This window comes from Phodopus roborovskii, unplaced genomic scaffold, assembly GCF_943737965.1.
Source record: "Phodopus roborovskii unplaced genomic scaffold, PHOROB, whole genome shotgun sequence".
NCBI classification, from domain to species: domain Eukaryota; kingdom Metazoa; phylum Chordata; class Mammalia; order Rodentia; family Cricetidae; genus Phodopus; species Phodopus roborovskii.
The window spans coordinates 20,269,338-20,283,402 of NW_026125444.1; the positions used below are offsets into that span (position 1 = coordinate 20,269,338).

Sequence of the window (14,065 nt, forward strand, 5' to 3'; positions counted from 1 at the left end):
GCACGCATGCACATGTCTGTCTGTCTGTCTGTCTCTCTCATACACACACACACACACTTTAGTGTTTCTTAATATGTACTGAGATCCCACTTTATACACAACGTGCTGGCAGCAGCTCCAAGGTTGGCACCAGATGCTGCTAGTGAGACTACGGGGAGCCAGCGACTCTCGGCCAGGCCTGCTGGAAACACAAAATGACAAAACCCAAAGGGAGACTGCAGGGAGGGAGGGAAGCGCTCTTTACGCTATCATTTCAACTGGTCAGTGGGGTAGGAAGAAGATAGGAACAAAAAGGCTAAACCATGAGAGCGAAGCCACAACACAGCCAAAGGGAATACCTTCAGACAGACTCCTAAAATGCCTGCTGAGCCTCTCTGTACGGACGGACAGGACACTGGAGAGACAGGAGATGCTGGGAGAACTGGCCACCTGGCCACCAGGAGATTCAGTCCCTCTGAGAGCTTCACTCACCCATCAAGCCTCCCTCATTCTGTACTCCCACTTGATGCTGCCTGCCCAGGCCCTGGCTGTTGACGACTAAAAAAGAGTGTATGCTCTGGTGGCCAGATGAGACCTCGGGGCAGTGAGGTCTGCAAGGACAGCTCTGACATCAGCCACTCTCCGCTCTGTGACAGGCTGGGTGTTCCTTATCCACCAAGATGAAGACCACAAGTGTTTTGGGTTTCATTTTTTTTTTCCAGGCTTCAGAACATTTGCAGACATATTAGGAAATACCTTGGGGATGGGACCCACATCTAAGCATGAAATGCATTTATGCTCAGTATACTTTTTATACACACAGCATAAGGATACTTTTATATAGCAGTTTTAAAGGTCTGGGGATTTAGTGGTAGAGAGCTTGCCCATCATGCTCACAGCCCTGGATTTGGCCCCTAGGACTGGAAAACAAATAAAACAAAAACCCCACCCTGGAAGGTTTGCATTCCACATTCCTAGACTATAGATACCCCGACCTATAGAAGCAGTGCGTGTGAGGAGCTATTTTGCTGACAATGTCATTTAACAGAGAGTAAAGGAAGTGGAGAAGAACCCACCACCAGGTTCTTACATGGCTGGCTACGCTCATGTGACTCCAGTAGGACCCGGGAAGAAAAAGGGACTATAGCCCACAGTGAGACACGGGCTGTGGCTCTGGGAACTTATCTCAGAATACCCAAAAGGGGAAGGGTGCCCATGTGTGGGACAGCAGATCTGAAGCAAGAAATGCTGGCCCGTGGACATCCAAGAAGAAAGAAAATGGTTACAAGGATGAGTGGTGCATTCGGGTCCTAAAGAGTAAAACGTATGTGAAAGTGTGAAAGCCGGGGCTGCAGAGATGGCTTGGCCACACAGGCATGAGGACCCGCATTTTCAAAATAAGTAACAATAACCGGGCGGTGGTGGCACACGCCTTTATCCCAGCTCTCGGGAGGCAGAGGCAGGTGGATCTCTGTGAGTTCAAGACCAGCCTGGTCCACAAGAGCTAGTTCCAGAACAGTCTCCAAAGCAATAGAGAGAAACCCTGTCTGAAAAACAAAACAAAAAGATACAACAAAGCCTGACATGGAAGTATATGCTATAAACCTTAAAGGGTAAGAATGGTAAACCATACTGCTCAGACATGGCCCATCTTAATTCCAAGGATTAGAAACGTGCCAACAGCTGTGGATGGGTCCTGGGAAGACACGTGCCAGTGAAAGTGTCTATTCCTAGGATGGACTTGGGACAGGTGGTATGAGTAAGGGGTCTGTTCAAGTTGGGACACTGCTGAGGACAAGGTCTGCTGTGGTCACATGCTTCTTCAGATAATGATCTGAAACCACAGGACGGCGGCCGAAAAGGCAGGCTCCCTGCAGCCACATCACATCTCTATATAGTTGCCTGTCACATGCCGTGTCTGTGTTGGCCATGGACCACAGCGTACCCTGCCTCTGGACAAGAAGTGGTCAATGCTTCAGAGGGAGACAGCACTGTGACTGTCCTCTCTGCTCACTTACCCACTATGCCCTTTCCTCTTTCGGTGTGTGCTGCTGGGGCTGCTCAATTCTGATGGCCACTTACAGACCGTACAAAGGCTGCTCATTCTCCGGCTGAGTCAGAACCCCCCGCCAGGATCTCCCCAGCCAATGCAGAGACCCAGAGGGTGGTGAGCTTAAGTGTAAAAACACCTGTCACATAAGCCCAGTGTCCTGAGTTAAATCCCCAGAACCCACGACGGGAGGAGACAACTGGTCCGTGAAAATTGTCCTCTGACCTACACATACGTGCCATGGTGTGTGTTCATGTGCACAGGTGCACACACACAATAATAATGATTTTATCTTTAAAAAGAAAATTAAAAGGAAATGAGAGGGAACCCTTCCCTCACAAATCAGGAAGGCAGGGACTCATCCAATAATTTACCACGCCAGGGCTGCAAAACTTAAAATACAAATGGGTATTAATGTGGACATACAGTAAAATAAGCAGAGAGGCCTTTCAACAAAAGACACGGGCCTAAGTTTGGCCTCTCAGCTGTGGTTGAGGAGGAGAAGACAGAGTCCTTCAGCTCTAACTGCAGTGGGCACGAGACACCAATAAAGCAGGGATCTGTGGGAAGCAGCTGCCGTGAAGGACTTTACACTTCAGGCATAGATGTGTGCAACCATAAAAATGTTTCCCATGTCATAACTAGTCACTGCAAGATTGAAGGACAAACCTCATTAAAACCCCAACTAGTGGACAGGGCTGGAGAGATGCTCAGTGGTTAAGAGCAGTGGCTGCTCTTGCAGAGAACCCAGGTTCAGTTCCCAGCACCCACAAAGGGCCTCACAACCTTCTGTAACTCCAATCCCAGGGTATCCAACACCCTCTTCTAGCTTCTGCATGCATAAAATAAAAATGGATCTTAAAAAACAAAACCCTAACAAGGGGATCCATAAAACATTCCAATTCCAGTGGTCTAAGTTCTATCCAGTCATAATCTACCTGGCTCCCACAGTTCAGGAGAGGTGTCTGGAGCTTGTCTTTTGTGATTTGCTCCTACTGGAGACAGAAGACACACAGTGACATGTCAGTACCTCAGTAGATGCAGATGGATTCCAAAATCACACAGCTCTTCCTAGAGAGCTATCCAGCTTTGGTGGGAAACAGTGTCATCTGAAGGCCAAGGTCATCCAGAAGACAGGGTCTCATAACACACAAACTGGAGACAAGCACCCTTTCCCAACCACCCGGCTCCATGGACACAGGCCCAGGTCAGCTGTCCACCATTGGGGTCTCATCAGGGAAAAGGCAATTTGCAAAGGTTGTGGGTGTTTTCTTTCTTTACAAGACAGCCACGTAAGGGCTATCTCCACACTCAGATAGCCCCCACCTGCCACTCTATGGCTCACTAGATGGGTGTGAAAGGCCCAGAATTATTCCTCCAGGGAAAAGTGTAGCAGAGAAGATTCCCAGCCTGCCTGCTATCCCTGTCACTGGCAACGGCTGGCTCTCACAGTTACAAAGCCCAAAAGACTTTGGGATTTTTCAGTGACCCCCTCACTCCCAATTCTGACCCCAGATTTCCACTGAAAGCCTAGAGAGTGTGTTCACAATGGTATGAACCCAGATGTCATGGCTCTGCCCCGTAATCGAAGCATTTAGAAGGCTGAGGCAGAGGGACTGACCAAGTTTGGGGCCAGCCTGAGCTACAGTGTGGGACTCCATCTCACTAATAATAATAACCGCAACAATAACAATAACTTTATGACCATTTCAGTAAGAGTGATCATAATTTCAATGGCCTATCACAAGCAGGCAAAATGCTGTGAACAAAATGTACAACACTGTATGTAAATGATATTTAAAGTAGGAAAGTCTAACTGCTTATGTTTTCTGTGTGCTCATCCCTTAATGCCAACAAAAAAAAAAGAGAGAGAATTCTGGGATGGCTGGCCTTGGTGTGAAAAGACTTGAGTTTAACATGTTCTGGCCAAGCAAGCTCATTCAGCGAGTCCTGCAGCAGGAAGTGGCCCCACCCCCCACCACACACCGCATTTGACGTGGTGACAGAGAAATGAATCTACAACACTCTGAACACCAGTGGTGACAAGGACTGAGACATTAGAAAGCCCACCCCAGTCCCCAGGAAGGAGTCCCATATGTGAAGGCCATCAAGTCATGGCAACCGGAGTAAACAGAACGGGGCGGACAGAGAAGCTGGGCAGGGAAAGGGAAGGGCTGCTCTAAACAAGTAGCCTGGGGACAAGCTAAGGTCATCAAAGGTGAGTTAAGAGGCTTGTGCTAAGGGCCACGGCAAGCAAATGCCCAGCTGAGAAGCCCAGCTGAGAAGCCCAGAGCTGAGCAATGACCCTGAAAACCCTGTCCTTCCCTTGAACCTCACATCTACCAGTTGTTTTTAGAATTGACGCCCGGGCTGAGCCTAAATAACCTACCCCCAATTGAAAAGGACAAATGAGGACACTGGGAGATGGCTCAGTGGGTAGAGTGCCTGCCATGCGAGCCTGAGACGCTAAGGTTGGTTCCCTCACTCCATGGTGACCTCCAGGCTCAGTAAGACACTGCCCAAAAAAATAGCAGCGACAGAGAAAAGACTCGATGTTAATCTCTGTCTCAATACACACACACATACCCACACGCACTCCTGTGCCCATGCACTACAAAGAGCCTTATACATACAAAAATTAGAAGAAGAAGAATAGAAAGAAAATGACTTGGTCAATTTTTTTTTTTTTCAGACTGTAGACAGCTGTGACCTCCATGAAGGATCTGGAAAGTGCACTGTGAACACAGAGACCAAACTTCGGTTCGACTGTGTTTTAGAGGCAAGCTAGCAAACGCTTCCCTACAAACTGCACATTCTTACCCTCTCCTATGGCTGTTAACTATGCCCCAAAAAAAAAAAACTACACCATGCCATTCAAACTTACTATGTGACTGTAATTCCTGAACTTACCAAAACCATGGCCACAGGCTCATCCAAAGCAGGGTCAGTGTTTGCTTTCAACCCTAGTGAAGCTGGACTTGGAGAGACTCAGCACTCCACCCAGCATCCACCAAGGAGAAAGCATGTGTGGCTGCACAAAGTCCAGCCTGAAAGACGGGAACTTTCAGAAAAGCAATTGCAGAGATGGCCCTGCTCGCCTGGTTGCTTCGTGACTGTCTCCACCCTCAGGGGTGCCAAGGCGACTGTCACTGTCACACAGCACTCAAGACAGTCCTTGAGATCTCAGAGCTGATTCCAAGGACCTGCAGGAGCCCAGCTCCTACCAAAATTTACTGTTTAGCATCAGCTGGGCACTGTGGGTACCAGAGGTGGCTCCTCCCCTAAGGAGTCAGCACTGCTAACTGTCCCGAGCAAACTGGGAGAGTTTAAACAACCAGCCAGAAGTAAAAAGCAAGTTACCTGAGTCCAGAGCCCATGCTGCCTCTCCACCAGAGTCCCACACAGTGTCAGCTCAATATTATTACCTCATACACAGCCCTGTGGTCATCTGGTGCAGACTCCTAGCACGCTGGGCACAAGCAGACTCCTAAACTGCTCCATCATTTACAACTCAAGCCCAGGGAGGTGGAGGAGGAAGGCATACTGTGTCAATTTGCCCTCTCAGTAACTAGCAAAAACACATAAAAAGTTAAGACAAACCGAGGTCTAAAATAAACTTGCAGACATCTCTCAAGCATGCTACACAGGCGTTCTACTAAGTCACATCCCCACAGGGCATTTCCAAAGGCAGTAAACTCTGAACTCAAAGAGACTCTGCCAGGAAAGCCCCTCAGTGGGACTCTTGGCTGCTCTGAACATAAGTGGGCAGCAAAGGCGTCTTACCATATAGCATTACAGTGAAGGATGGCGGAAGCCCTTTGCAGAATCAGCAAATACCACCATTTAAGTGAAAGACTCAAGGATAGCTCTTTGATTTACTGTTTGGCCAGACACTTGTTTCTGTCACTCAGGATTCAAAATTCCCTAACTGTGAGACTTCACACTTGAGTTACCTAAACACTCAAAACCCCCTATGAGTTCACGGCACACCCGAGCAAAGGGAAGGACCCTTCCAAATCTACTTCCTGCTGTCACCTACCACTTCACTAATGGAGAACGGAATGAGAGCTGTCGCACAGGGGCAGGGAAGCTGCTGGACATGGCTACTTGGGACTAGGAGGCCGAGAGCAGGGGCCTGGGACTCAACAACCCACTGCTGGCATATCTACACACACGCTGCCCTCCATCTCTGAATCACGCCCTGCACTGCCGGCCAGGGGTGAGACCGGAAAGGGGTTCATTAGGTGGGTTTTCTGGCGTTTTCCCTTCAATTCCTCATCCACAGTTTTAATTCTGCTCTTGTCCTGCAAAGATATCCCTGGTCTAAAAGGTCAGCGGGAGGAAAATGCAGGGAAGGGGGAAAGTAAGGAAATGAGAAATGAATTTGGGAGCTCATAGCACATCCGGAAATTTGCCCTGAAAAGGACCCGTAAGTCCCTGTGTGGCAAGGACGAAGGCCTGAGAATGGACTACGGACGTATGCTGGCAAGCACTACAAAGGCAGGGCCCACACTTACCTGACCGCTGAGGGAGTCTTTCTTGGCTGAGCTCTGAGCCTGAGGGGGGCCTTGGGCAGGTGACAACCTTGAAGGGCTCTTCTTACTCTGAGGCAGCAGCGAGGACAGGAAGCCCACTCGAGGTGACTGGGAAAGGGAGGCAGTCCTCTGGCTGCACACCATGGCTCTGGCCAAGTGAACATACCACAGCATTAGGGGCTGGAGGGGAGTGAGGAAGAACACAGAGCTCCTGGCCAAGGTTAGAGACCAGGGCCTTGGCTAGGTCCTAAGGCCTGGACTCGAAGGTGGCATCATCTCCTGAACAAAGAACCAGAAGTTCGTCTGGCTCTTAGAGAGCCCCAGGAAAGCTCGGGGTACCTTGTCCGATGGCTGCTTGCTGGCCACACATGCTACTGAGCACATGACTGTGTTATTTCCAATAGGGATGAGCTGGCGAGAGGCACAATGGGAAGCAAAGACTTAGCACGGAATGTAGGGGAGCTCATTACGTTTGATTGCCATTTACTATGCCACTAACTAGAACTCTGTATGTCTCCTTCTACTTTCTCCATGCAGCTAATAAAAACCTTCTCATTACATCTCTGACCGGCGGCACTTGACTTCCAGAGCTACCGCCTCTCTTCCATCACCTCAGACTTTAACTATTGCTTTTTGTTTTTTTAAGGCCGCGCTAACTTCTCTCCCTTACTGCCGACCTCTTTACACCCTCAGCAGCTTCTCCTGAGGAACGTCCCCACCGGCGGTAACCAAGTCCTTCCATCCTCTGAAGCATCTTCGCTGGACTCCACCCACCATCGTGGACCCTGACCCAGCTGTGCAGGTCCCCATCCCAGGAGAACGTCAGGGAGCAGGGACTTTACTTACACAACTCGGAACTGGGTGTGCCAGAGGCCTCTCTGGCGATTCTCCCTCAGCAGACACAGGGGGCCCGCCAGTGAGGAAGTCAGCATGAAGCTCAGACCACAGAAAGATCAGAGGGCAGGAGAGCAGAGGCAGCAGTACCCCCCCCCCCCCCGCTCCGACCCTAAACCCTCAAGCACACTCACAGCTCTGAGTCCCCAAGGCGGTCCATGCTGGAGACGTAGGGGGGCAGTCTGTGTTGCACCACGGCCTGTCCCTCCTCCTGCTGTTGCTCTTCCTTCTTTAGCCGGTGGATTTCAGCTTGCAATGCAAAAAGCTGCAGAGGGGAGCAGGTCAGTTAGCCAGTGACCTTCCCTCTCCTGAGCAGCTTCCGAGACATGCCACATCCAAACCCAGCTGTCAGGAGCACTTCTGCTCATCAAAGAGTGGGAAGAGCAAAGAGTCATGGCTGATCATGGACTTCTGGGGGCTGAGAAAGCCAATCACCCTCAGACGTCCAAAACCACTGTGGTTTTCTTTCTTTTTTTTTTTTTTTTTATCATTTGATTTACTTCCCCTTATCACCTGACTCGTTTCTTCCTGAATTCACTGCAGGATTTCCTCCCAGTGTTTGGAATCTGCAAAATGGGTCTTTGAAACTTGCAGAGAAAAACATTTTTTTAATACACTATGGTATTACAGCAACTTTAGCCCTTGCCTGGAGACAGCAATGCAGCATCCAAGAATCCTAAACCTCCAAATAAATTATAAGCTTCCTGTCTCCAGAAATATGATCTTCATTTCAAGACGGGGAGACTCCCTGGGCAAAATGTAAAGGCCAACACAGGAGTCTGGGACCTAGTCTTTTATCAAGTGTGTAGCTGAATCAGAACAATTTTGTGTGGGCTATAAACAGTACATGTGTAGTTAGTTACATAAGGGTAAAGACTGGAGAGGTAATTCACAGATGGGGGCTGGAGAGATGGCTCAGCCGTTAAGAGTGAGCTGACCTGAGTACCCACGCCAGATGGATCACAGGTTTGTAACTCCAACTTCCAAGGGATCTGGCCTGCATGAGCACCCACACCCACATACCACACACACACACACACACACACACACACACACACACACACACACACACACACACAATTTAAAAGGAACAGAGATGAAAAGAGCCAAGGTGTGCAGAATTCCAAAATGCAAACTGTCTTTTTCTTTTTACAAGTTTGTTCTTATTGCCATGCTGCTCATATAGCACACCTGATTTCAAGCATTACTCTCAACCCTGGTGATCAGGGCTGGCATAGCCCCAGGTCCCCAAGCTTGGTGACTCATCTGGGAACTGTTCACCTTTTCCATATTTAACCAGCTCTCCACCGCTACCCAAAAGCAGAAGCGCCTCCCAGCTTCCCAGCTGGCTCAGAACAAACCTTCTGACGCAGAACTTCGTTTTCTTCTTGAATCTGGTTGGTCCTCTGGCACTCTGCATCGAAGTTCAGGATCACAGGGACCGGTGCACAAAGTTAAAGAATAAGTCTGCCCAGAAAGATCTCAAAGTCCTTCCCAGTGAGCCACAGGGAACAGAGGACAGAATGGGCATTGTGGAAAGGGAAGAGTCTCTTCCAGTTTCTGGGCCTGCTACTCCAGACCATCTGACTCTGCTGAACTCAGAGACACATGACACACTGCCTGGCCAGCCCTTGCATAAGACATCATCCAAACTCAGGCCTTTTCCCCCAACACCAGTAGTAAAGAGCTAGCATTCAGCAGACGTCACAGTCTCAGCGTTAGCAAGGTCAATGCCAAGAACTCAGCTAAAAGCAAAGTTGGAAGCAGGGTCAGCCACTTCTCCAGACTGTATCTCTCTCTCCCTGGCAGAAATTTAGATGAGAAACCCATTCTGCAAAGCACACAGCCACACACAGCCCATGAATACCCACACTCTAGCTCAGGGTACTGGTCCTTCTCAGCTGCTGCCCAGAGTTCTACTGGAATAAGAGAGCAGGTAGAGCCTGTCTTAGGAAAGCAAACTGTAGTCCCAATGTGCATGCCCTACTTTTCAGGGTCACCATCTGTTTTGCACTGAAAAGATAATGAGCAACAGGTTCCAGTTGCCCTGGAGGGCCCGTGTGGCTATGCTAAGTTCTTTGGAAAGTCCTCATGAGGAACAGGAAGGAGAAGAGAAAGGCAGATCTGGTAAAGGCTGATTCACACTTATCCACAGCAGGAAGAGGGAAAGCAAAGGCAGGAACATCCATCAGAAAATGTCCTTCCCGGAGGTCAACACAGCTAGCTTCAGCGGGTTGATCTCGACCACACCCAAATTATCAGTGCCTTACCAGGCAGTCCCATTTCAAATGAGACTCCCTTCTCTCATAGATTTTCAGCCTAGAAAGCATGAACAATGAGACTTGTTCTTGAATCAGATCTTAGGCCTTCAACAATAGTTGTAGGGTGTGAGTTACATGGCTCCGTCTGTCCCTCCCACTCTCTTTCAAATACCCAAATACATATTCTGAAAGCTACTCTATACCCCGGCAAGTTGAGGCACATTGAGGTCACTGTCCCAGAAAGTAAACCAAACACAAACTCGGGCAGAAAGCTCCAGCCCAAGAAATGTTTTGATCTGCCACCAAAACCCAGCAAAGGTTAAGTGACACCCATCCACCCGCCCACCCACTCCCCCCCCCAAAACAGATGCCACGGAGAGAAAGGCTGGCTGCTCCTAGCCCTTGAGCTGATGGACCGAGCCAGGTACCAGTATCCAGAAACTGCCAACTTCCATGCCTGTGCATTCCATGACAGCTCAGCTGAAGAACTAAGATCTAACTCCCTGGACTCTTGACAAAAATTACCGCACTTTGTCCAGCCCCTCACAAGGCCCACGGCAGTGATCTCTGGGTGTTTTGTGAACGATAGTGGCTGCATCATCACGGTGTCTGGGTACCTCAGACTGGGGAACAGCCTCAGGTAGCAGGAAGGATATGCATGCATTGGAAGAGGACGCTCAGGAAGTTGTGCAGAGAGACAATGAAAGTGTCGGCCCACTGTCGAGAAAAGTAGGTGGCGAAGGTGGGGTTGGTGTCCGGGGATGGCAAGAAGGGCAGTACGAACCAATCCTTCCATTCAGCCTGGTTCTGGAGCTCCGCGGCCTGCTTTGCAAAGAATTCCTGTGCCTTGTCATTTCTGTTTGTCTGCCAAGATACAGAGAAGGTTGCAAGGGAGGGGAAGGAGACAAGTCCACAGGACAGCCAAGCAGACAGCCTTTCAATATCTCCTGTCAAGCCATCGACAAAACTCGATCTATAAACTCCACAATAAGAAGGAAATCACCACCCTTTTCTCATGCCAAAGCTGGTTTACTCTGAAGTTCTGAGGCTAGGGATATAACTCACTCTGCACAGAGCCTTGCATTCAATTCCTGGCACAAAATAGTACCAGGCATGGTGGCACACCTGTACACCTAGCCCTTGAAATATAAAGGCAGAAAGATCAGAAGTTCAAAGCTATCCTCAATTACCTTGAGGCCACCCTGGGACCCAGGAGACCCAGTTTCAAAAATAAACTGAGGTCCTAATGACAAATGCCACCCTGAAAACTAGCCCCTGGATGATGTTCAAACAACCTAAATTAGTTCCCCAAATCAGCTATGTTGTTTTGGTTTGGTTTTGAGACAGGGTTTCTCTGTACAGCCCTGGCTGTCCTGGAACTCATTCTATAGACCAGGCTGGCCTCAAACTCAGAGATCCACCCAAGTGCTGGAACTAAATGTATGTGCCAGCACTACCCAGCTACAGCTACATCTTTTTTATTATTCAAAGTTTCTATTCTTTAAAATGCTCCACAAGTTTACATGCTTAAAACCAATGAGACATAGAACTGGGGGAAAAAATCAGATAATCTACAGATAATGAGGCACAGGGGACAGGGAAACAGTCAAAAGCAAGGAGAACCTGGATTGTGTAGACAAGATAAAAGCGGAACAGGCTGGTTTTCAGTTTGCTGATGGTGGGTCGATATATATCCTCCAAGCGGCTGAAGAGCCTGCGCTCCAGGTAGCTCCAGTAATCCCGAAGGGCAGCCAAGTCATATACCTGCATCAACTGTTGCAACTGGTCCACAATCTTGTCCACCTGGTGAGAGACGGCATCATTGGAGGTGGCCAAAGACAGGAAATTCCCAACTCACTACTGATAATACAAATGTTGTAATCTTCCTGTGGCTCACAGAGGTAAAAACATACACATACACATCAAGCTGGGCAGTGGTGGGACACCTGAGGGCCAGAGGCAGAGGCAGGGGGATCTCTGTGAGTTTAAGGCCAACCTGGTCTACAGAGCGAGTTCCAGGACAGCTAGAGCTACACAGAGAAACCCTGCCTAGAAAAAAAAAAAAAAAAAAAAGGCAAAAACCAAACCAAAAAAAAAAAAAAACCACATATACATCGGTTGGCAATCTATAAAATTTCCAAGATATGTTAACATAACTGCCTTCAAATTATTTTCTGATATTATTATATGTGGACTGACCCTCTAGTAAGCTCAGAAATTCCAAGTAAGCAACAGCTTCAGCTGCAAGTGTTGGGTCTCTTTGGCAAACTTGGCAATGCCAATTCAACTTCAGTCTTGCCTGCCTCACATTGTAAAAAATAAATAAGAGTGAAAACAAAATTCCAAGGTTCCAAGGAACACCATGGTTACTGCCTCCTGTAGGTCATTAGAGTCTCTCACCCAAGCCTAGGTGGCTGGCTGCTCCCTTCAGCCAAAGACAATCAGTCACACCAGAGTAGACCAATCTGAAAACTCCTCTGTTTTACAAGTAGATCAGAAAACTGCTGTGTGAGGCAGGGAGATGCTTTTTCCATGGCAGGAACCAATAGCCTTACTCCCTTCCTATGATCCGGCTCCCAGCCCACCACCTCCCTCAATCCACCTGGCCAGGACCAACTTAACTCAGTACCTACAAACATACACATCATAAGCAAAGAACTCCCAAGCACTTCTCAACGGAAAACAGTATCCCAGAAGTTTGCGTTTTAAAACGCGCAGGGAGGTCTTCCTGAACAGCAGAATAAAAATTGCCAGGGACCCCCTGATAATCCCCCAGAGACCTGAACCCAGTCAGCGTTCCGGGCTGCAGCCCCCTTCGCTTCCGCTACCATAGAGAGCCAATATGAGTATTTCTTCTGCCAGAACTCAGCCTTGTACTCAACCTTGGCTCTTAAAGCGCCGTAGCCACGCCGGCCAACCACTGGCCAGCAGCACCTGCAGAGAGGCTGGAATGGAGCAGGAATCAGAGACCTGAGCCCCGGTGCTCCTGACTCACACTGAGCAACTTCAGGCAAGTCGCAACCATCTCCTGGCCTCAGTTCCTCCTCAGTCAACAAGGGCCAGACTCGAGATGTCTGCAGTCCCCCACCACACAGTGACAGCGCCGCCCTCGCCCCGGAGGGCAGCGCCGGACCAGGAGGCCCGCTCCCCTACCTATCCGTCTCCGCCGCCCCTGCCGGCCCCTCACCCTAAACCCCTTCTCTTTGTCCGCCTTGATCTCCGCATCCAGCTGCCGCAGCGTGTGCGTGAAACCGCGGAAGAGCAAGTACTCCCGGACCAGCTCGTCTGTGCGTTCCACCGCCTCCGCCATCTCTGCGCGCGCGCGCGCCGCTAGGGACCCCAGCAGCTAAGGGCGGAGGGGCGGGGCCTGAAGGGATGGGGCGGAGCTAGGGAGAGCTAGGGCGCCTCGTACGTCACGCCACGGCCAGCCTACCAATCGCGTGCCACGCCCCCTCCGGCGCCACGCCCCCGCCGGTGCCCTGCCCTTCCACCCTTCTCTCTTTTTCACCGGGGTTCCGGATGTCCCTGCCCCTCCGAGTTTTCTGCTGGCCCTTAAGTGTCACCTGAGTTGCTGACACCGCTGCCTTGGTGCAAGTAGAACGGGACTGGACCTTGCGGACGTCCCAGATGGTCACAGAATAGGAAGGGACTGATGTCCCCAGCTTATTGGCATGACACTGCAGAATCTTTTGTCCTCTGCCCTTCTCTTGAAAAAGGGAGAAAACTGGAGAAGATGAAGTGTCCAGCAGAAGCGTTCTACTGCTGAGCTGCAACCCCAACCTTTTGTTGTTTGGTTTGGTTTACGTGTGGTTTTGGTTTTCTCACAGTCTTACTAATACTAAATTGCCCACGCGGGTCTTGAACTTGGCAGTAACAAACCCCGCACCGAGTAGGAAGAGTTAACTATACAAACCAAGATGTAGGAGAGAGAGAGAGAGAGAGAGAGAGAGAGAGAGAGAGAGAGAGAGAGGGAGGGAGGGAGGGAGGGAGGGAGGGAGGGAGGGAGGGAGGGAGGGAGGGAGAGAGAGAGAGAGAGAGAGAGAGGCAGGCGAATTTCAGAAGTGTGTGACCTATGGTTCCACTTTCTTGTTTATCTGTTTGTATTTTTGTGAACATTTTTTAAAATTCGGGAAAATTGTAAAACAACTTAGATTTGTTTTCTCTGAAGGGCTTTCAATTCCTTTTTCTTTCTTTTATTATTTTAGAAAATAATTTGAAATTTTTACAAGGCATTCATATTTTACCTTATTTCTGCATCTTCAAAATGCCAGTGATAATGCCCACCTTGAAAAGTCATAATGAAAATTTAATAAATATAATAAAATAATGCATGAAGAGCTGGGCAG

General features: G+C 49.3%; 1 protein-coding gene across 1 annotated transcript in view; it reads right to left on the minus strand.

Moving 5' to 3' along the window:
• Wdr91 (WD repeat domain 91) overlaps positions 1 to 13,065 on the minus strand; it is a 29,561-nt gene extending 16,496 nt beyond the window's left edge. The window contains exons 1-6 of the mRNA XM_051175890.1: positions 12,907 to 13,065; positions 11,343 to 11,522; positions 10,376 to 10,583; positions 8,820 to 8,902; positions 7,593 to 7,723; positions 6,547 to 6,712 (exon numbers count right to left, since the gene is read on the minus strand). Coding sequence (XP_051031847.1) covers positions 6,547 to 6,712; positions 7,593 to 7,723; positions 8,820 to 8,902; positions 10,376 to 10,583; positions 11,343 to 11,522; positions 12,907 to 13,029 — 891 coding nt within the window. The 5' untranslated portion in view covers positions 13,030 to 13,065. The remainder of the gene's footprint in view (positions 1 to 6,546; positions 6,713 to 7,592; positions 7,724 to 8,819; positions 8,903 to 10,375; positions 10,584 to 11,342; positions 11,523 to 12,906) is intronic.
• Between the last annotated feature and the right edge of the window lie 1,000 nt (positions 13,066 to 14,065).